At 48.5% G+C, this 23,136-nt stretch overlaps 1 protein-coding gene across 5 annotated transcripts in view; it reads right to left on the reverse strand.

The window, feature by feature from the left end:
• The window catches only part of LOC149349987 (uncharacterized), a 228,811-nt gene that overhangs the window by 160,152 nt on the left and 45,523 nt on the right, over positions 1-23,136 (reverse strand). For 4 of the 5 annotated variants that reach the window (XM_089578984.1, XM_089578987.1, XM_089578988.1 and 1 more), the window contains 31 exons: positions 13,221-13,522; positions 12,248-12,393; positions 11,767-11,976; positions 11,509-11,702; positions 10,886-11,397; positions 10,695-10,820; positions 10,521-10,590; positions 10,211-10,440; positions 9,748-9,891; positions 9,490-9,657; positions 8,872-8,964; positions 8,608-8,751; positions 7,933-8,208; positions 7,620-7,763; positions 7,427-7,527; positions 7,222-7,349; positions 5,329-5,501; positions 5,070-5,203; positions 4,855-4,984; positions 4,599-4,742; positions 3,596-3,850; positions 3,365-3,508; positions 2,540-2,794; positions 2,332-2,475; positions 2,145-2,217; positions 1,714-2,039; positions 1,369-1,626; positions 1,160-1,303; positions 577-834; positions 354-497; positions 36-293 (listed from right to left, as the gene is read on the reverse strand). In XM_089578984.1, coding sequence (XP_089435110.1) covers positions 36-293; positions 354-497; positions 577-834; positions 1,160-1,303; positions 1,369-1,626; positions 1,714-2,039; positions 2,145-2,217; positions 2,332-2,475; positions 2,540-2,794; positions 3,365-3,508; positions 3,596-3,850; positions 4,599-4,742; positions 4,855-4,984; positions 5,070-5,203; positions 5,329-5,501; positions 7,222-7,349; positions 7,427-7,527; positions 7,620-7,763; positions 7,933-8,208; positions 8,608-8,751; positions 8,872-8,964; positions 9,490-9,657; positions 9,748-9,891; positions 10,211-10,440; positions 10,521-10,590; positions 10,695-10,820; positions 10,886-11,397; positions 11,509-11,702; positions 11,767-11,976; positions 12,248-12,393; positions 13,221-13,522 — 5,828 coding nt within the window. Of the gene's footprint in view, positions 1-35; positions 294-353; positions 498-576; positions 835-1,159; positions 1,304-1,368; positions 1,627-1,713; positions 2,040-2,144; positions 2,218-2,331; positions 2,476-2,539; positions 2,795-3,364; positions 3,509-3,595; positions 3,851-4,598; positions 4,743-4,854; positions 4,985-5,069; positions 5,204-5,328; positions 5,502-7,221; positions 7,350-7,426; positions 7,528-7,619; positions 7,764-7,932; positions 8,209-8,607; positions 8,752-8,871; positions 8,965-9,489; positions 9,658-9,747; positions 9,892-10,210; positions 10,441-10,520; positions 10,591-10,694; positions 10,821-10,885; positions 11,398-11,508; positions 11,703-11,766; positions 11,977-12,247; positions 12,394-13,220; positions 13,523-14,044; positions 14,107-23,136 lie in introns of those variants that run through there. The other variant, XM_089578985.1, reaches the window with a different exon arrangement.

Here is a 23,136-nt window from a genome sequence, read left to right on the forward strand (position 1 = left end):
GTGCGTAGTGTCGGTATCTATGCTCTATCACTTACCAAGCGGAATTTCCACGCCGTTGTGGAACCACTGAATCTTCATGTTAGCATCGTTGATTGGTGTCAGCGTAGCCTCAAGGTGAGCGCTTTGGCCTTCGTGCAGAGTGTCCAGGTTGTAAAGACCTCGAACAAAGTTGGGCTTGTCCTTGATGACGACCTCTTCCTGCGTTGGTCTGATGTAGCCGCAGGATTCCTCGAGCTGCTTGATCTTCGGGAGCGCGTCGGGCTGCTGGCTTTCGAGGATGACGCCGCCCTTGGCTGCAGAAAGCATTCGCGAATTGTACTGCCAGGAACTGAATTCTTCTCGAGATTACTTACCGTCAACATGAATGCGTGCCGTGGACCTCGCGGTGCCAAGCTCATTCGTGGCCTGGACCACGTACTCGCCAGAGTGCTCAGCATTGGCTGACAGAATGTCCAAGGCGCAGAAGCCGAAGTCGTACATCGTTCGGTAACGATGGCCTGCCGGTTGGAAAGAGAATACTTTAGTCTAGAGTACTACAAGAGCAGATATGGGTGTCCACGGAAATAGCATACGCACCAGACTGCAGCTCAACGCCATTGTGGAACCACTGCACTTTCATAGTGGCATCGGGGTAGGGCGCAATGCGACATTCCAGGTGCGCACTTTCGCCTTCTGTGAGACGGCTCGGGCCCTGGAGCTGGGTGACGAACATCGGTGGGCCAGGGCACGGGGCTTCCTGTGTCACTTCTGGCTTGTAACGTCCTAGTTCCTCAAGCTGTTGAATCTTCTGAAGTCCCTCTGGGTGTTGAGTGTCGAACACCAGCGACTTGGAATCTGAAAATGAAGCCATTCGTTTTTATGCTCTGCGTCCCGCAAATTTTGAGACAGGGAAAATTTTATTGTACAGTTAGAAAGCTCGACCACGTAGCAGTCAGCATAGTGCCTCAAAATTCTTACCGCTGGAAGGACTGTATGCGTCCTTTCTAGTAACAAACTAGCAGAGCACAGAAAACTTCTACTACGCACACGTACACAACGTACTCCGCGATAATTATGTACTACCTGTGCACCTAATTCAGTGGACGCGCATGCATATAGCTAATATCATTAAAAGACGTAACGCATATAGAAGAGCAAGGGAAGCTTGGAATAAATTTACCTTGGACATTGAGAGTGGCTGAACAAACGGCAGATCCCAGGGAGTTGGTTGCCTTGCAAGTATAAGTGCCCGAGTCCTGTGCCTTGACGTAGCTCAGGTCAAGAGCGACGAATCCGAAGTCATGAATGGTGTTGACCCGGTTGGCTGAAAATAATTTCGAAATTCAGAAGCTGTGTTCACCACCCATTTCTCGCGAATGAAGGAACTACCTTTCTGTATGGGGAGTCCGTTGTGGAACCATTCCACTTTGAGGTTGGGGTCGCCCACTGGTATGAGCTTGCACTCAAAGTGAGCACTCTGGTTTTCGTTGAGGCTCAGGTTCTTCATAGCTTGAGTAAACACGGGTGCTTGCGTGGTGATCTCTTCCACAACATAGGCGGGCCTTACTTGGCGTCCGTAGTCCTCGAGTTGCTGGATCTTTTCATACGCTTCCCGGTTTTGTGTGTCCAGTATCAGCGACTTTTCGGCTGCGAAAGTAGGAGTGTTGTTTATTCAGCAAGTTCAGTCGAGAAAAATTACTAGAATGCGCCACTGATACATTGCCATGCACTTACCGTGGCACTTGAGCTGAGCAGACACGACAGCTTCTCCCAGCTGGTTCGTGGCTTTGCAGGTGTAGGTGCCGGAGTCCTCAGCGTAGGTGTTGAGGATGTCCAGAGACACGAAGCCGAAGTTGCACATCTCGACGAAACGAGATCCTGCTGGCACGGGCTGGCCGTTCTTGAACCACTCGACCTTCAGCTTGGTATCTCCCACAGGGATCAGGCGGCACTCGAGGTGCGCCTTCTGTCCCTCTTGAACCACGATGGACTTGGGAGCGGACGTGAATACGGGCGCTGTCGTAACCGACTGGTCCAGGTCGCCAGTGTCCCTCTCATAGCTGCGCAATCGAACAGAAGGAACAGCTGAAGATCTGCTCTATCGAGCGGTGCTGCTGTATTTCTGGTTTTAAAGAGAAAATGCAGGCATAGCGGCGAATACGTACTGGTGGCCTTCGAGGGCCTGGATCTTTTGCAGTCCTTCAGGATGTTGAGTGTCAGTGTCAATGGAAGACTTTCCTGCGCAAAATAAATAGACACGTGTCATTTTCGTCGCTCTTATTTCTATGAAATGTGCCAATTTTAATCATAACACTATTTTATGTGAATTCATTCGACCATAGCGCAACCAACCTTCGACATTAACTGTCGTGGAAAGCTCGGCCTTGCCAAGAGAATTGGTGGCACGCACGGTGTAGGTACCCGAATCCTCAGGAACAAGGGACAGAATGTTCAGTGCGACGTAGCCAAAGTCATGGAATGGCCTGTACCGATGACCTGTAAAACACACAGATTTTTCATTTTAGCGTCGCTGCGCACATTTCTGAATATAATAACTCACCGATGGGAAGGGAGACGCCATTGCGGAACCATTCAACCCTGAGGTCAGCATCGTTTACGGGCTCAAGTCGGCACTCCAAATGGGCGTTCTGTCCTTCGCGGAGGTTCAGGGCCGTCATGTTAGATGTGAAAGAGGGCTTGGTCTTCACGGCTGTCTCCTCAATTATCTCGCGGCGGTAGCGAGACTGGTCTTCCAACTGCTGTATTTTCTGAAGACCCTCAGGGTGCTGAGATTCCAAAATGAGCTGTGACTTGGCTGAAACGAGAAGACAGGATAGCAACGTAAAAACAGTGTGCGCAACGTATGTTGACATGAAGCTCTTCAGTTACATGCGAGTAACAAACTTCCATTATTACCCCCGATACCTTCCTGGTCTGCCATTCTGATACCATGCCCTACGATGCCTATACAGTTTTTACATCACTTGTGGAATCCAGGTTTTGACGCAAACCCGCCTGGTCGGGAATGTTCATGGTGGAAAAATATCTAGCGCCGACCAATCTTGTTAAAATAAAGGACCGTCTTCATATTCAGACGACGGCATACACGCTCAATCGCATCGAAGGCAATCAACCCCCGTTATACACCGGCTGCTTACTTCACATCATGAAGCCTATATAATTAACTTTCACTTCCACCCCTTCATTGTGAACACGGCTCCCGTAGCGGATCCGAAACGTATTTTATTTCAACAAGGTTGTTCGGCGCTCGATATTTTCCATCATTACATTCCTCGTGCATCTTACATTCCCAATGTTCATGAAGCGGTGGTTGTCTGACCCCCGTGTCAGAAAGCTCGCCGCGAGGAGCAGGTGGCATGCTCACCAAAGCAGTTCACGTTGCAGGACGTCACATTTTCACCGAGAGAGCTGGTGGCCTTGCACGTGTAGATGCCGGAGTCCTCGGGATAGAAGCTGAGGATGTCCAAGGCGACGTAGTCAAACTCGTGCGCAGGCCTGAATCGATGGCCTGCGAAAAACGTAACGTGAGCTTCGAAGTCTTCGCGAAAGCATCTGTGGGCAGAATTGTGCGACCGACAGTGAAAGGGTCACGAACCGACTTTGATGGGTACGCTGTTGCGGAACCACTCGACCCGCATAGTGGGGTCCCCGACGGGCTGCAGCCGGCACTCGAGGTGAACGTTGGCTCCCTCGACGGTCTCCACGTTGTGCAGCGGCCGGCTGAAGGTGGGCTTCTGTGTGATGACACTTTCCACGTGCTCCTGACGGGCGTAACGCGAGTGGTCTTCCAGGTGCTGGATCTTCTCCCAGCCTTCGGGGTACTGCGACTCGGTGATCACGCCAGACTTGCCTGCCAGATCAAAACATCAGCGGTGAGGGCTGCTCTTGGTTCATGCTAGCATATAGTATATAGCCGCGTTTACACGAATGCGACAGCAGCGCATCGCATCAACTTTTTAGCGCATCGTATTCTTGTAAACGGTGGTAATGCGCTAGGAAAGCGCATCGCATCAATGCGCCAGACGGGGGCAGATCGAGAATGGCAAGTCGACTTCAGCGGTGAATGGAAACAGGTTTGGAGGTGTCCCTCCTCCTCCTTGTCGTGCCTACACAATACCCCCCCCCCCGCCCCGCCGGATAACAAAGCAGTCTTGGCTCAAGATGGGGGTCACTGGACCCCTCTGCCGCGTGCAATGGGCGAAGAGTCACGGTCCCACCGGACTTGATGCTGTACGTGTAAACAGTAGCGCATCGGCTCCACGGGATACGCTAGGAAATGCGATGCGCTGCTGTCGCATTCATGTAAACGCGGCTTGTGACCAGACAGTACTCGCGTCCGTCATAAGCAAGCGCTAGCTCGGTGTAATTTCAATCCAGGCGCGGTTATTACCCAACTTCAGGCTTATTGTTGCGGTCTGTACAGACGCAACAGCGCTAAAAAGCGTGTGTGTCACATGTGTTCTTAGATAACAGTCAGTAAGGCTCACTTAAACATTAAGAAGGCACATTTTTCTTGAGATCTAGCAACTAGTTCGGCATTTTTATTGTTACTTTGAGCATGATAATTTCGATTAAGAGAAATTAGCTGATAATCTTACCGATAACCTTGATGCAAGACGTTGAATGCGCCGATCCAAGATGATTGGTCGCTCGCAGAGTGTACTGTCCGGTATCTTCGGGCACCAGGTTCAAGATTTGAAGAAATGCTCGTCCAAAGTCATATTTGGTAATGAACCGATGACCTGCACAGAATAAGAATGAGTTATTAATTAATGAAGATTCTGTCATGACCTTTTCACAATCGAATGTAATTTTTGAACTGAAACCAAGACAGCTCGAAGTGTTGTTGCGTACCTGTCGGCAGCGGGCGTCCATTAAAGAACCACTCCACCTTCATGGTAGGGTCTTGAAGAGGCTCTATGGCGCATTCTAACACAATAGAATCACCCTCTTTTAGGGGTCCCTTGGGGTCTTTAAGGGGAATCTGCAAAATAAATATTAGCACATGTGTGGTGAATATTTGTATCCGCAGAATTATTGTTCTCAGAAACCACTATGCTAATACACACCTTGAAGTACGGCTTAGTCCTTGTGACTTCTTCGATGTGGAAGTAGCTGCTGTGATCAACTCCAGAGCCCTCAAGATACTCAATTTTCTCAAGCCCTACTTCGTGAATGGCGCTTGTGTCAACAGAGGCTTTCGCTGGAAGGGATAAATAAGATAACACAAATACAGTATTAAAAGAAAATTCCCGAAAGATTGTGAAAGGGCAAAATGATACGAGGTAAATAAATCGATGGTAGTTGTAGCAAACAGTTCTAGCATACCTTGAACTGTTATCTCCTTGGTTAGGACATCCGTTCCAAGTTTGTTGGTGGCACGGACTTCAAAAGTGCCGGTGTCCTCAGGGAATGTGTACAAAATGTCCAAAGCGACGTAGCCGAAGTCGAAGTACGTCTTGAAGCGATGGCCAGTGGCCAGTGGACGACCATTGTGGAACCTGTTAAAATGCACGCAGCGCGCACCACTCTTGAGTTTACGTATGATTCACACAAAGTATGACGGCAAACCAACCAGCGCAGACGACGTGCTTTGTACACAAGTTCGAACTAACTTATTCCTTTGAAAGCAGCCAACTGTTACACGCGTGGGGGCAACTGTCACTAGGCAGCAAACCACCGGCAGGACAAGAAAAAAAAGGCTCTGAACTGAAGAACAGGTATCAAAATGACAACTGCACGATAGTCATCGAGCCCTTCGCAACAAAAATGAAATTTTAAAGCGCGAACACGATGATGAGCAACACGTGCTCGATGCTTAGAACAGGTAACTGACAGGTAGTCATGAGGATTATCCGTAGCGAACACGCAATAAGCAGTGTAAAATACGCAGTCGCAAAATCAGAGTCACGTCAGCAAATTAAAGTGCAATCGAGGCAATGGAGACGTCAAGCAGCCAAAAGATAGCAACAAATCAAGAAATTGTGAAGATTATTCCCAGCAAACGCGATGGCAGTGAGCAAAGTAACAAAAAAAGCGAAAATGCAGGGTCAAAAATAATTACAAATGTTCGGAGCAAACGCAGTGTCAATGTATAAAAGCTAACACAATCCAAATCACTCAGCGCTAGTCGTACATGTCCTTCTAAAAGGAGATTTGTTTGTGCAGAAGTAAAACCAGGCTCTGGTAAAATTGATGATGCGCTGACACATTTTTCACCTAACTTACAAAAATAAAAGGCCTCGATCATTTCTTTTCGTCGATCTTTTGGCACGTGGCAGAATCGTAGTGCCGTTAAACAACGGTTGGCACCCGCAACGGAGTGATCTGCAGTGTGGCCTCCCACGTTGTAGCACACAGGCAGCTTCTGTTCGAGCAGCCTGTCATCGACTCATCTTAACGTTTGACCAATTTTAGTTCATTGTTTTCGCTCTGATTTTGTAACGACACCTTTTACCTTGTTTACCGCGCGTCTACTACAAATAATCTTCATGATTTCTCATTAGTCACCTTCTCCATGCATTGACCATCGGTTTTTGCTTCCCATGCAGATGACGCTTCTAACTCCATTTTGGTTGCGGTGTTGTCGGTGAGTATCGTATACGTGTCGTTTTGATATTGATTCTTGAGTTTTTGAACTTCTTTATCTTTTTCTTTCAGTACTTCGTTTCCCAGTGGCACAGGCTCCAAGGCGTATAAAGGTTCGCTGCTATTCGGGAAATAAATTAGCTCGAAGTTGCGCGCCATGATTGTCGATGCTGTGCCTTCGTTTGACCTCGTTCCTTTCGCTGAAGATACGCACAGCCGTGGACAAAAACTTGCGGAATGCGGATTCACGAAAAAAATATGTATATTTCTGCGCTGTGCAGGGAAACAGGTCAATGCAAAGCGTAGAAACGTAAGGGGACACGCGTGTGCCATCTGTGGAACGAGTATCAGTTGACTCGCCAGCGAGGCAACGCAGAAATAATTTTTTTTTTCGCGAGACAGCATCCCGTAATGCCCGTGACTGCGTATTAAACAATCAACCAACTAGATCAGACAAAGCTATTAACTGAAGGTGTACCGCGTTGCCGTGGATCGAGAATTTTACTTTATTTAGTTATCTTTTTTATTCAACGCTACCACGTGCATTTTAGGGGCTAAGATGCCCGTCATAAACGCGGTATAAACTACTGAAGTCTGCAGCAGAAAATGCGGAATCCTGGTTGAAACACTCACCACTCAACCACCATGTTGGCGTCACCCATTGGCTCCAGGCGAGTCTCGAGGTGAACGCTCTGACCTTCCTTTATTGCCGAGGGCCCTTGAAGCGGTTGCGTGAACTTGGGCTTCTCCTTAATGGAGACCTAGTATGAACAAAAAAAAAAACAAAGAACAGTGCGTCACCAATCTGATCCCAGGAAGACATTCACGAGGAACCGACCTCTTCGAATTCGGATCGTTGGTAGTGCGAGGAATCTTCCAGATGCTGAATCTTCTGGAGGCCGCCGGGGTGCTGAGTCTCCTTCACGATTGACGCTTGAGCTGTAATACGAGCGACTTGAGTGACTGAGCTCAGTTTGGATTAAAATGACGCAGCATCGGCACTCGGGAGCCCTAGTTTTGTGGCTACTTACACACGCAGACGAGGCGGGCCTGTGTAGTAGCTGAGCCGATGGAGTTGGTCGCCTGGCAGGTGTACACGCCAGAGTCGCGGGAGTCGACTCCGCGAATCGTCAGTGACACGTAGCCGAAGTTGAAGAAAGTCGTCGTTCGAGATCCTGGCCGAGCGGAAGAAATCGCCTGATTAGTTATGTCCATCAGAAGCACTGCCAAGAGAAGCACTTCCAACTCATCGCTCAGAGAAAGGTTTCTGGCGTTCACGTCTTTAGTGCCAAGTGTTAGCCGCCCGCAATGCCTTGAGCCACCAGTCGCGGGCTGTGCACTCACCGGCTTCAAGCGGACGTCCATCCTTGAACCATTCGACGCGCATCGACGAGTCCCCAGTTGGCTCAAGGCGAGCCTCAAAGTGCACTGTGCTGTTCTCCTTAACGTTCAGCTGATCACGCAGACCTGTCTTGAAGTTCGGCTTCATAGTGGAAACCGGTTCGAAGATGATTTCCTTTGGCGCGTGGAGGCTCATCTGATACGCTTCCAGCTCCTGCGTTTTCCTTATGTAGGCCTCCTGTTCTGGAATGCCCAGGTCTCCCGTGACAAGGCCTTGCGCTGCAAGGCAAAAAAAAAAAAAAAAGTGCCGGCATTATAGCGCTGCAAAAGTATCACCCTGTACTCGGTAGGTGTGGGAAGCAGCGCGAAACTGAATAAATCGACAAATAGTGCCAGTGCGCTAGGCATATGAACGGAATCCGTGCACTCTTTTTGATGAATATAATTGCAGTTTGGTCAAGCGCGGTAAAAGCAGCTTGCCTAGGAAAAAAAGTCTGGTTCAATGCATCTGTTATGCAAAATTATAGAGGTGTAAATTTGGCTGTTACGAGGGAATATCCTTTAGCGGCTGTGAGGGACTGCTGCCAACACGTTTAAGAGCAATTACCTCCTCGCAGATCAAACTTCGAAAGCGCTGTCCCGATCCGCCATTCTTGTTGGCAAAACAGGATGTCTCACCTTTGACTCTCAGGGTCGCTGTGGAAACAGCCTCTCCCTTGGCGTTAGTGGCCTTGCACATGTACACCCCGGAATCCTCACACCGGAGTGACATGATGTTCAAGGCGACGTAGCCAAAGCTGAAAGTGCTGTTGATACGCGAACCTGCAAGTTTGCAAACGGAATAAAAGCGTGTCGGGGAATTTTTTTTTTTTCTGCGTAATTTTATCGCGAACTCGATTGCGTGTAGTTTGGTTAAGGATTGTTCCATAGCACAGCAAATACCTGTTGTCAGCGGCTGGCCATTGAGGAACCATTCCACCTTCATGGTAGAATCGTTTACAGGAGTCAGCTGGGCCTCGAAGTGGCAGTTTGCTCCTGTTGTAAAAAAAAGAAAGAAAATCATCGTCAGTGTCGCGTGCGCAGAGTCCTATTTGCGATGCCAGAGCAACCAATATTTATTTAAGAATCTAGAATGTCTGCTAGAGCTTAACTTGCAGGCAGAATGTATTGCATTTCGCTATGCTATTACAAAAAAAAAGTGTTATTGCAGTAGGTGTTCCGTAAGTTTTGTTTCATCTTTTGAATAAAATTTAATATGAAAGCGCCAACTACAGGCGACTGATTTCTGGCATTTATTCTCAGACAACCTAGCATGTAATCTAACGCACCAGAATAATCCCACTTTAGCAAGTCGGCATGAATGCGTTATTAAAAGCAGCAAATGTGCAAGTGAACGGAACCCAAAATTATTTAATTCTTGTTTCAAAAGAGACGTTTCAAATGCAATAAAAGTTATCTCCAGTGGCGCAGTAACTGTAACAGTAACTCTGTGTAACAGACAAGTCATTTATGGCGACACTGCCCCCGGCACTGCTTTGTACTCCTAAGAATGTCGTTTACCTTCGAGAAGGTTGTCCTTGTTGCTCAGCGGTCGAATGAAGACAGGCTTTGTGAGGCTGGCGTTCTCGTCGATGGACAGTTGTCGCGAGTATTTCTCGGCGTCTTCCAGTTCCTGGATGGCTCTGATACTGTCCTCCTGGATTGCTTTGCGTTCGATTGCCGGCCGAGCTGCGGGAGCAGGAAAGGGCCGTGTCATTTCACGCAGAGGTTTTAAAAACGCTCTCTAGGGTACCACGAGCCCCATTCGTTCAAGCTTGCCTGTGCATCGAAGTGTGGCCGTGGTCGTCGCCTCTCCGGCTTCGTTGGCTGCACGACAGACGTATACGCCAGAGTCTTCAGGATAGACGTGCAGCAGCGTCAGCGCCACGTAGCCGAAGCGGTACGTGGTCATAACACGTGAGCCTGAAATGTGAGGAGTACATTTCTGAGCAATGCGAGAGAATGTCAATGACACATCAAACCTAAAACTGCGGACTGTTACTCGTACATGCGGCTGGCTGCGCTAAACGTACGGAACTAAGTGGTTTCAACTTCCGTAATCGTGGTCACTTAACCAGCAAATTAAGGGCCGTAAACACTTATCTTTGTGCGTATGTGCGGTTATCATCGCAGGCGAGATATCGAGTGGTGCGAGAAAAAGGAACTATGTGGTATACACTACGTGACCGAAAGGAATGAATATTCCCTCGGCGAATGTCGTCGCAATATTAATCGAACTTACTCGCTTCGATGGGGCGTCCGTTACAGAACCATTCGATGGTCATGGTTTCGTCTCCGATGGGGATCAGCCTAGCGTCGAGATGTCCACGCTCGCCTTCGTGCAGGATCAGGTCCTGAAGGTGCGTTGTGAAGGCCGGCTTCTGGGGCGCCCTCTCGTCATCTGGGCCACGCACCGGCTGGTAGGCGCGCTCCACATGTCGCAGCCAAATGGTCTCACGTGGCGGCGATTTTCTGCACGTTGCCATGAAGAGATCCGTTAAAAAGAACTTGCACACCGGTCGCGTAGAGCGTGCACGGCTTCCTGTACTCACTCGGGTGATATAACCTTGGTCGGCTTAGGCAGATGAAGCGCCCACGGCTCGGTGTGCTTCTTCGGTTCAGCTGCAGCGTGGGAAGACGTAATGTTACTCGCTATTTGTTGGTGAACTAGGTCGATAGTTATTCGCACGTCGTTTTCGTGAAAAGATTCAATGTCGTCGGCGTACCTATCACGTGCAGCCGCGCCCTCGTAGCCGTCGAACCAGCTTGGTTTTGTGCGGTGCACTGGTACCACGCGGAGTCGGCCACGGAAGCACGGTTCACGTACAGGGCGGAGCTACCGTCTTGCGTCTCTGCAAAGACAAAGCTCGCGTCATGAGGCTCGTGTTGAGCCACCTGGGAAGAGGGGCGCACTCACCAATGATGAGGTTGGGCGGCTGCGAGTGGATCTGGCGGCCGTCCTTCTGCCAGGTGATGCGCGGTGCCGGCGTGGCCACGGCGCGGCAGTGGAGGGTCACGGACTCGCCCTCGCGCACGTTGAGCGACTGGAAGCGCTCGACGAACTTGGGCGCCACCACCTGCTCTTTCTCAATCACCACGAGGTGCACCTCGAAGCGGACCTCACCGCTCTTGTTGTTGGCGATGCACGTCCACGTGCCGGCGTCCTCGCGGGAAGCGGCCGTGATCATGAGGGCGTGCTGGCCGCCCTCGTTGACGAGCAGCTTGTGCGTGGCGTCGTCGTTGACGGGCTGTCCGTTGCGCAGCCACGTAATGTCTGGGAAGGGCCTCCCGGAGACGCGCAGGTCGAAGCGCACCATCTTGCCTTCGGTCACTTCCTGGTCCTGCGGTATCTTGACGAAGCTGGGCTTGAGCGTTCGGGACGTTTCTGTCATCACGAAACTGGACGAGTCTGCCTGTCGTGGCTCCTCGCTGCGCACAAGAGAGGAGCGTTAACCACCCCTTCGCGCCGACCACAGGCTGCATAGCTCAACTCCGCAACACGAGAAAGCGAATGCTGAGCGTCAAAGTGATGTCACTTACGCCTTAGGCATGGATTCGATCACCAAGTGCGCGGAGCAGGCGACGCGGCCTTGCGAGTTTTCTGCGAGGACTGTGTAGTAGCCGGCGTCTTCCGGCAGAGCCATGTGGACGCGCAGGATGTACGTCGAGCCCTGCTGCTCCATGATGACCCTCTGCGATGCTTGAAGAAGCTCGCCATTTCGGAACCAGTACACCTGCACGTTTGGAACAGCCGCTGTGCCGACTGAAAGCAGAAAGCGGGTGCCTCCGTGCTATTACCTGTGCTGGTGGGTTGGAAGCGATCTTCACTGTGAACGTGGCATCAGATCCTTCCAGAAGCTTCGAGTTGCGTGGTCGCGCCTGAATCTGGGGAGCGCTAATGGGCGCTCCCGGAATGGCGGGCTGAGGAGCCGCCTCGCGACCGATCAGGAACTGCCGGAACTCTACTTCACGTAGGAGCCGGTACTCGAACGTGTCCACTCTGAAAGTCTGCGCGATTGGTGACAGAACGCAACGAACGTGTGTTAGTGGACCTATGCACAAACACAAAGGCTGTCATACCAGTTGTCACGCGCATTTCCGGTGCCATTTAGCTTGGCGCTGAATTTCTTTGTCAAGCGTTAAGTATGCATTTGTGCGAGTTTTGTTAAAAATGGCTACGGCACACTATTTTTTTTATTTTACTTGCTCCCGGCAAAAAAACTTCTTTTGTAGATCTTTTTTGTCTCTCCAGTTATGTCTGAAGCAAGGCAAGTCTTACCTGGTCATGACCAGCGAAGTAGTGAATAGGCTGGGCGTGAATAGGCGAAACGCCATCTTGCACATGTGTCCTCGAGTCGACGACTTGTGTCCTCTGAACAGTCGTCATCTGTTGCATCTGGCCGCGCATAACAGCTGCCGCCGCAGCTGCGAAGCCGAAAAGGAAGCGGCGCTTAGGATCGGGTTAACTTAAGATCAACTACCACACAGCTTGGGATTAACTAACGCTTATGAGTAACCGGCACTTTAATTTCACTACCACGCCAGTTAAGCTACGTTTAGCTGAAACAAGTTGCCTACGAATGCTTTTCTGTTCTATGCCACATCTCTGCCATTCAGTTTCGTGATTTTGGCGAAAACTCCGCTCTGTTACATATTTCTTAAATGTTTAGAGAAAACGGTGACGACCTCGACGCACGCCATTGGTGACAGTAGTTATGCTCTCAGCACACACCACTGTTCACATCGATCACATCGCCTTGCATACATAATTCACACTATCTGTGGTCACCGGTGGAACAATGATTAAAGGAAATCTTTTTAAGTGCCAGAAAAGTAGCATTCTCATCGCTTTCTAAGGATTGCAAGTAGAGGGAACCAAAAACGTTAACGACCACAGTAACCGTGTAAATCGCAAGGCATGCTATTTTGCGTGGAGGCGATAACGGCAGTATAACAAGAAGGATGACGGGTAAGAAAATAAATAAAAGAGAACGGGAAGTGAAATAAGCACATTTTAACAAACATTCGCGGCTGTTTGCCTGCGTGGAACCGCGCAAGAAAAACGGAAGGGCCTTAGCGGCTCCCAAAGTGTCTTCATCCTTGCTCCAAGGCTAAGTGAAACAACAAAGTCGAAGGCCACTGCAGTTCTTAACGCCAAGTTATGAACTTGAACAACAGGCGTGTGCAGCATTACGGACGGATGGGCAGCGGGTCCCCCGCGCGGTTCCGGCGCATAGGGGACGCACACTCACCGCGGATGGTGAGCGTGAGCGAGGCCTCGCCCGCGCAGTTGACGGCGACGCAGTTGTAGTCGCCATCATCCTCGGCTGTCAGATTGCGGATGTGTAGGCAGCAGATGCCCGTCGTCGGGTCGTAGGTCACCTGGCGCCTGGGGTCGTTGCGCAGCGGCATGCCCCTCCGCGAGAACACCACCTCGGGGGGTGGGTTCCCGTGCACTTTGACTTGGAACTTTGCATCGGATCCTTCGTACAGCAGCCCGCCGCCTTGTGTGATTGGCTCGAACGTAGGCGGGCTGGCATTCGGAGGCCCCCACCTGCGCACGGGAGGACACAGAACAAAGTCAACGCAGGCCCTTCAATGAACGAGCGGTTCGGAATGCAGGGGAGGCGTCTGGGCTTCCGACCAACAAGGAAGCATTAAACGTCGCTTCACCTATGCTATGTTCAGTCGGTAACTCAGTGCATTGTCAAAGTCTTCTTCTGGATCACAACCCGGGACAACTGCACAATGCAATGTGTTTTGCCTTCATCGATGGTGTGCTGTAAATATTTCGTGACTCTCTCAAACATGCTGTTGCTCTATGTTAACAAAAACAAAAAATAAGCGACAAGCAAAAGGCCTTTAACCAATTATTGATTATAATTACGCCGTCTATGGATAAATTTTCCGGTTCACTGTGAGGGACTCCGTTGTCAACTCCATCAATGCATTTGATAGAAGCCCCGATGACGCTGATTCATGACCGCGATTGTCAAGCGCGCTACTGAGAACTCGGGAAACGTAAAGCGTTAGTCAACCGCTTTGCCTGTCCTCGAGAGTAGAAACAGAGTCGCACATCTCGCGGTCCGTGCAGGGCGCCTCGCCAGTAGCTGAGGTCCACATTGACTCGTCGACTCCAGCCGTCTGTGTGGCCCCCTCACTAGCGGCTGCGTGGCTTAAGAGACCCGCCGCGAGAAAAAGTCGTGTCGCAATTTTCACTTATAGCAACACCGATTGCTAGCGCAGTCCCACATCTCGAGAGTTTTGTTCTTTGTCTCTTTTTTTCTTTTTTGGAATGCTGCCGGAGAAATACGCTCGACGTGGACCACTGCGACAGGCAGGAAACGGTGGTGACAGAAGAAGACCAACGAGGCGTGACTCACGCTGACAAAAAGTGCTCGTCGTCACTCATACTGTTGCAGTGGCGGGTGTGACTCAGTGGTTACCCCCCGAACTTTTTTTATTATGTTTCCTTCCTGTCGCCGGAGCGATCCCGCCACGTTCCCAAAACGGCTCGACCTGAACACCGGTCATATCAGATTCCAGAAGACGGCGCCCCCCGCCTACTTGCTCCTTGCGCACGTTGCGCATATTTTGCGAAATCAAACGAATGGCACTGCTACCGAAGGGACGGCCTCGTTGTGTCCTGACGTCATATTGAAAAGTTATTACCCAAGACCTCTTGGAGACCCAGTTGCAACTTTTTATGTATCGTGTCCTTAAGATAAGAGGTGTTGTCTGAGCTGCCACAAAGGCTGCAGTATTAGACCCGCTGTCGTTCTTACTATAAACACTAAAGATTTTTCTGCTGTTGTTGCACTTTCAGAGCAGCAGAAAGATTTTACTGATGACTGCCTCATTTATTGCTCCGTAACTCACAAGTGATCAGATTTAGAGTAATCAGTGCCTTCACTGATTGGGCTTCAGATGAGGCAAGAAAATATGATAGCAGAAATCTGCGTTTACTATTACGAGCAAGGAGAGCGCTCCTTCGTTTGTATATAGCATTAGGAGGCAACGCTTTATTAAGTACAAACAGTTGCAGGGGCCTAAGAGTCATAATACTAGACAGTGAGGACTGGCTCATCCACGTTGAAACAATCTGCCTGACAGCACAGTGTAAATTCTGCTGTCCGAGAAGAGATGCTGTAATCATATGGGCAGCTAAACCATATCCGCATAAAGGGTCAAAAGTATTGCCCCCGAATAAACCGCAATCAGGTCATACAACTTATCACACGTTTCTCACTGCTGTATATCAAGATTTGTTTTTTCTTGAACAAAAATTATTGGAATTGGAGATGAACCCGTAATTGATACTCACAATACTGTCTGCAATGACCCTCATTAAAATTTTACAATAACAATAAATAAAAATAAAAAAATAAATTAAACACCATATCTGGTCTTTTTTGCATAAATAAATGCCAAGGGCTCGAAGAACTTCATGAAGACTAAGTTTTATGCTGTCCCGTGCTAATAACCATTTCTTCGGTTATTTTGGCCTTGAATATTTCTACAGCTTAAGCTTGGCTGGTTTCATAAAGGCTGCGTTTCCATCAGCGACACGTGGGTGATAGCTAGACATGAAGCTAGAAACGCGCAAAAATGTGTGAATGCTTTTTGTGCGGATGCACTGAGAACCACAACGACACGGACGAAGGTCTATGCTTAATTATGAATGCAATGCGTGCTTTCAGAGTGGTCCGGCATGTAATGGTTTCTTGCAAGTTTCAAAATAAAGGAAGAAGATGTGCACTCCCGGCCTCTGTAAAAATAGGCTCTCTTAATCTTGTATAGCCCATGTGTGTGATCGTTAAATTCAAAAATGACGGAATTATAGGACGACACTTCATCCTGGAGCATGCTAAACCTATCGCAATGTTTTATTCACTTACGCTGAATTAACATTACGCTCGCGATATCGCGCTTTTCAAGATGAACTTGACTGAAGAAAAAAAAAGATAGATTACGGCTCCAACACGTAATGGATCAGCTCAGCGAGTACTGGCGAGACTTTCCGAGTTGCCTTTCTGCAGCTGGTTACCGTCAGGTTTCCTTCTACTCTTTCTCTCCTTTATCGGAGGAGAGGGGAGGGGCGGGAATTGGCACTGCTTCGCTTTTGGCTCTCCTGTGATCAATCGGGCCGCGAAGTTCGACAATCGCGTCTCCGTTTCCTCCCTGTCGGCTGCGCAGTAAGCGGCCGCCTCACCGTTATGCAACACAGCGGCCCTGCGGCCGCATGCCGTGGCCCGGCTCCAGCCGCCGCCACCAGTTTAGACCCGCGGCCCCCGTCTCCAGCTTCACCCGCCCCGACGCGCGTGTGGCGCGTGCCAGCCCCGCGGACGGGAAGCCGCCGCGGATCTGGAGCGCCGCGCCAAAAACAGACGCCGGCCCGCCTCCGCCCGAAGGAGCGCGCGCATATTGCGGCCGGCGCGCAGGCGGTGCCGGCGCGCAGGCGGGCGCCGCTCCTCGCGCCACAGGTTGCGCGCCGGGAAATTGAGAAACAAAAAAATTTAGGCTGGCATAGCGCGAGAGTATTTTGCTTTGACTCCGGAGACTTTACTTAACACTGAGCACTGCCCCTCTCTCTTCTTCGCTCTGATTGCGGTTCTGACACCGTTCGCGCGAGCCCCTCGTCGCTAGACTAATGTCGCACCCGCCACGGCCACTGGAAAGAATGGGCTGTGCACTCATCCCAGAAGCCGCCTAAACCGTTGGCGCGCCCCGCGCAAGGACGGTCAGACTTTCCGCCGCAAAAAATATCCCTGGAACGTCGCCCTCTTCCCCACCGCGCGCTCCCTCTGCCCTCGGTTCGTTTGTCACCCCCCACAAAGAAGCCGAGGGCGCATAGATGCGCGCCCGGATTCCCCTCGGCTATGAAAACGCCCTCGGCGTTCTCAAGGGCATGGAAGCTGAGAGCTATGCAGAACATCAGAAAACACCGCATCGTCCTAGGATTTAAGGGGGACTTAGTAATGCTAAATAATTTCACGAGGAAGTAGTAATTCGTGCTTACTAATCCTAAGTTTGTTTGTGGAAAAAAAAGCAAACAGGGAAAGGTTTGGTAAATAGCCAAATGCCTGTTAGCGACTGAGTAGTGCGATTAGCTAGCATACTTCTTAACGGCCGACTTATTGAAAACATAAACTAAGCACGCATGACACACTGGATAGAACAGACCCTGTGTTTATATCTGTAGACAGATATATATTTTATTTTTTCGCCCACTTCAAACAGTCGAGCCGATGGTATATGTCTCCTTCCTATAAGTTCACCTATTAGCGGCGCTGCATGAGGAGATTACTAATCAGAGGCAAGATGCTGATTGGTTAAAGAAACTAGATTTGAACTCCTCCTTACCTTTAATGTCGTGTATTGGGTGCAAGGATTTCTGAACCTTGGAGCGAAAGCCGATGTTAACCTACACATGCCTAGCGTCCTACGTGTAGGACACTGCTTCTTTGAGCAGTAACTCTAAAAGTTTATTGTAAACTTGCGCCTCCTAACGCAGGTTAATGACTGTCTAAACTTTTCCTGCGCAAGGGCTGTGTTGCGCATTCACATTCATTTTTGTGAATTGTATGCGTTGAGAAAAATAGCCAGTCTTCTCTGGAAGCCATTCTTGAAATGCGACCCCATCGACTACAATGTAATTCTGTAAGGCTCAAAGTTGGTGTTAAGAAAACTATTTCCACCACTAAAAGGATTATTCCAAATTGGGAAGTGAAATAAACATTTTATATCGAAAATATACACATATATTTTTAAACCTCTGAAGGCTCGGCATATATTCGTTAATCTTTTCAACCTTGTTGAAGCGAAAGATTGTCGCAGCGAAGAAAATGAGTGGAAACCATCGAACACTACATCTCTAATTATGCTTCGTAAGGCAATATGTTTAAATAGAAGAGTCGCATCTGCATCTCTGCCAGTTAGATTTTTTTAACCTCGGTTCTCAGCGTTGTTTGGACTCTGTTGGTCTTCCTGGCTTTTTAAAAAGCGTGCAGTTGTTTTAGTTTTGATGTTTCAGCTTGCCCCTTTTCAAAGCACAGTTGATATTTTGAGTTTCAGGAAAGGCATCTAAAACAAATATTTCTAGAAGAGTCTTGCGCAAGAGGTAAATTCCTTGTATGAGCAAGTGTCGCTAAAACCGCGCTTCATTTTTTTTTTTTCAAAACAATTTTTCTGGTGCTGACAACTGCATATTTCGCTATACCTCAGTGCGTCAAAGTGTTTTCTCTACAGTATTTCTTTCACTGTCAGTAAATCAGAAACTTTAAGCATATTTACTCCATATAGGATTTAGCCAATGGATCCTAGGTTTCGCAGCCCTAAAATGTGTAAAAATATTCCTAACGTATGAGGACTTAACTGAGTGATTAAAATATTTGGGCTTACCTTTGTGAAAACAAGCTGATATCATATTTTATTCAACAGCTTAATAGCAATGGGGAGTAGTCCTCAATGTTGCCGAAACAGGCTCAAATGCTCACAAAACCACAAAACCAGTACGTGCAGAAATTCTGCCGAAGCTGTTAGTTTCTTCAACCTCAGGCCGCAAGAAACTACAGACATTCAGATTCCGATTTGCAGTTTTGTAAGTTTAACAATCTTGTCTCTGAAAACAACTGTTTCCTATACCAAGGTAATAATACAGTTCAGCAATAAACTTAAACCTACGTGAATGCCCTTTGTATGGTTCATGAAACAGGCCAGGGCCATCAATGTAAATCATGAATTCACAAACAGAAATAAATACCTGATGTTTCTGTTCAATACGTAATCAAAAACGGCGGGCTAGTTCTCACAGATTTAAGCAGACACCATCACTACATGGCAGCAGATGGCAGATGCCCTGCTTTCACTCGGTATGAAAACTCAACGACGTCCTAGCCGCAGTTCATATAAGTATCCGAGAATGAACTCAAATATTGATTATAAATACCACCCTCCTCCACGTCACCGGGCCTTCCACCTCGGAGGGGCACCCTATTGAAACCCCGCCAATGATAAATGCTTTGCCCAGCCGAAGACAAGCCCTCTTGTCGAAACGTTAGCCAGCACCCTAAGGCTTCCCCATCTCTTGTTCACTGATCTACCTGCCCTTTCTCTACCATGGAATTTTGCCAGTAATTCGAGAAGTTGTGATTGAAATAAAAACCGCTGTTTTATCAAACGCTAAAAAACTTTAAAATTATTTGCATCATTTCGCTTTTCTCTTACTTTTTGCAATGCGTGATACATTAGTCCTTGGTTCTGGTTATGCGGACTGTTTTTCCTTGAGCAACCATGAATTCGCTGCGCCCTCACTGAAGCGAGCCGACGCGGACCAAGAGGCCGCTTTCAGAGATAAAAATCTCATAGGATGGCCTGCCAAGAAGCCCGGATTGCTTGAACCAAGTATAACAAATTCTTCTGCTGCCGCGTAAACGCAAGAACATTACATAAACGTACCACAAGTGTTCTTGTTTCCAGGACTATGCATTAATTTAGACGCCGGGGCTAGCATCGAAATTTTTGTGATACCAGATACTAATGCTCTGAAAAGTTGCCTGTCCAAGGCCAAGTTCGCGCTTTTTTCCGGCCGCGCTAACAACCTTGCAAAAGAGAGAGAGAGAGAGAGAGAAAAGAATTGCTGCGCGCCTGTAACTCCCAGTGGCAGGCTTTACGTATGAAACAGAGTTTGCATACTGCAAATGGCAAGTGGGCGTCGCGAACTCTTCGGTGTATGATCGTCATATAATGAAGCCCAAGAGATCAGTGCACGAAGGGACCCCGCGTTTGCGCCAGTGCGGCCGCGCTCGCCGGGGGTATACTCTTGGCATGCGGACACAAGATGCTTCCCCGCCGCGCAGCGCTGTGCCAAGTGCAGCACCGCGCTGATTTCCACATTTTCCTGGCGTGCGCCGGCGTTCGTGCAGCGCGAAGGCCCTGAAAGTGGTCCAACATTCCGTCTTGTCGGATGCGTACTACTGCAATGCGTGTACCGGGAAGTAACGCTAATTTCAACTTATTCATTTCATCATCTTCGTCTTGATGAGAGCTCCTGCGCCCCTTCTTCCGTGCTTTCTCAATGTCGCTATATCAAAACGCCATGTGGGTGCCAAATTTCCGGCTCGCATTTTATTCACTTTGCTTTTCCTCTTTTTATTCATGCAGGGCTACATCCATCCGCATTGTCTCCAACCTGCCCGCGTGCCGCACCTTAGCGTGTGGCAGTACTTTTAATGTCCTGGCCTGTCATTGGCAGACCTCGGTGGCGAGGCGTGTTCAGTGCGGTTCAAACTGTGCTTAGTGACGCTGCCTGTACTTGCTGTCGCCGCCTATGTTCAGGCTCCGAAGTGAGGGTATAGAGCACCGCCTTAACCCTGTCCCTATACGGTGCGCGACACTGGCGACGTGCCAATGCGGGCCCAACCCACGCCCAAGCAGCGCTTGCGCTGCACTTTCACTATTTGTGTCGTGACAGAAAAACACTGTCGTCTAGTGTGAACCACTTCATAATCCAAACAAGCAGTTGGTTCCATCTGAAGTAACTCTTGCAAGATACCTCTGAGCTACCGAAAATGTGGCTTTCTGACAGCACGCCTGTGATTGGTGGTGGAAGACATTCGCACAAAATCGCCCGCTTGCACCCAGCTCCGAGCGACACTAGCGAAGACGCCGTGTACAGCGCGTGTATAGTCTCCTTTTTGATTGTTTATTTGCTTTGTCGAATGAACTAAAGTACGCCATGTCTCGCTCACCCAGTAACAAGTCACAAAAGCCGGCCAGGTATACTGAACGTGCAAGACACCATGCCAATAGTATTTCGTATAGTATTTCGTATGCTGCATGAACGTTGAAATTGCTAGTTCGTTCAGTCGGCATCCTCTAAGTCACGTAAGGAAATAATTAGAAATTGTGTCCCGTGAAAAAACAAAACAAAAAAAAACAATGGAACTACTGCAGGAGACCGACGGTTGATTGCATGCAGTTACTTGAACAAGTGACGTGACAAAAAAAAATCCTGTTATGAACAAACACAGTTATTTAAAAAATCAGTTTGCCCTTAGTCAGAGCGGAATCCAGTGTCAGTGTGGAATTAAGCTAGCACACTTATCGCGTGTGAATCCTCCTGCGCATCTCTTTCCTCCTTTGAAGTGTGAAGAAAGAAAGAGAGAAAGAAAGAAGGAAAGTAAGAAAAAGGAAAAATAAACGAAGAAAGAAAGGAAGAGAGAGAGAAAAGAAGGAAGAAAGAGAGTGAAAAAAAAGGAAATAAAGAAAGAGAGAGAGAAAAAGAAAGAAAGTAAGAAATGAAGGAAGAAAGAAGAAAAGAATGGAAGAAAGAAGGAGCGAGAGAAATGAAGAAAGAAAGAGAGAAAGGAAGTAGGACAGAAAGAAAAAAGCAAAACTGGACTCCAAAAAGGAAGTGACAAAAGTCAGCTGTCGTCAGATGAACCGGATAATGTCGCGTCAGGTTAACGAGCGGGACCGCGTTCGTTAGCTCACTGATCTAAAATGCGCTTCATGATTGATCACTCGCGTGAGGACCCCAAACAATCACTTACATGCGATGGATCATTGCGTGGTTCTCAGTTTAGCATAACGGGCACCCAAGTAACCCAGACTGAATCGTCTACTTATGCAAGCGAAGAAAGACTTACGACGCCGTTATTCGTTGAGCGCGCGCACTTGCCAGAACGGGCTGGCTTTGGCAGCAGCCACTGTTTCGTACTTCAGTGGGTGCGCCGGAAATACCTGCGGCCAATGCTGCATTTTTTACGGCCAGTAATAATATTTTCAATGACTAGACGACGGTCCTATTTAAAAAACCAAGGTCTATATAGATCGAGAACAAAAAAGAAGGCTAAAAAAACGATATTTGTAGGCTAGGCTTTACCACGAAAGCTGAGCATAAGTTATATGCCAGAAAAGAAGCAAACAGGGACTACGACATTCGGCCGAAAATCAGGTAAATCGATGCTATTGACTGATTATCAGCGTCAGACTCTTTTTGGTAGATTGCATGGAAACTGCGAAACTCTCGCAGTAGCCCATTTGCGGTTATGCGCGGAGGAGTTACACCCTAGTGCCAAACATAATGCGGAAAGGCTTCTGATATGCTAAATGCCTGAAACTGCGTTGGACTGCAGTAAGTGCGCTCTTCTGAATTTGCTTCTTCACTGTAAGGCCCTGTACCATCCACAAGACGCGCGGAGTAGCCTAATGCCAAAATGCTGCCAGAGCGGACACATAGGTGGCGACAATGGCGGAACGGCTCTACTTCAAAATGAATTAACTGCAGCAGGTGCACGTGAATGCATAGAACCTCCAGCTGCTACAAAATCACTAGAAAAATCACGCCATAAATAACCCGTCAAAAATAATTTCCGTCAGCGTGAGTAAAAGCCCACAAAATATGGCAAGAAACTATGGCGCAGGATACGTTCATTAAGTAACTATGCACTCGTCACAAAGTTACAAACTTCCTAATTTCGCGTCACTAATATCGCGTCATTTCTTTAATTAATATCGTGAGCGCAAGGAACCCGCTGTCGGCCGTGTAAGTGGACAGGCATTCCGAAAGAAAACCTCACAAAATAGTTACAGTTCCCCTCCGTACCGAGGAACATATCTAATCAAATCAAATGCGTAATATGCGCACGATAACGTCGTACTACGGTATTTCTGAATGCAATTTACGGAATGTGTGCGTGGAATTGCTCGAGAGACTAACACTTGACGACAGACACTAACACTTGACGACGCATGCAACACGTCAGTTTCTTCTCGCGATACACGATGCAAATCGTTCGTTAACTTATATGTAATTACATTTCAGTCGCTTACTTTTTCAGTGTTTATTTAGTGGGGCTTACAAATACTAGCAATTTTTTAGCACGGATATTTTCCACTTCAATGTTGTGCAGAAGCGTAGAAACAAACATCGTTCTTTGGTTAGAGCACCATCCCAGAATGATATTCTGCCCCAATTCTGTCGCCATCCGTCTTGGCTGTTTGTATTTTCTTTACATCCTTTTTTTTTTTTACTCCACACGTTGCTATCGGTTGTGTCAACAGAGGCTAGAGTGACAAGATGGCGGATCCCCTAGAAGACCTGTCGTCTGCGCTGAGCTAGCAGGGGACGGTGTTGGGGAATGACGCAGCCGGACCAAAACAGCA

This window comes from Amblyomma mixtum, chromosome 3 (genome assembly GCF_055824585.1).
Source record: "Amblyomma mixtum isolate Tamu chromosome 3, ASM5582458v1, whole genome shotgun sequence".
Taxonomy (NCBI): domain Eukaryota; kingdom Metazoa; phylum Arthropoda; class Arachnida; order Ixodida; family Ixodidae; genus Amblyomma; species Amblyomma mixtum.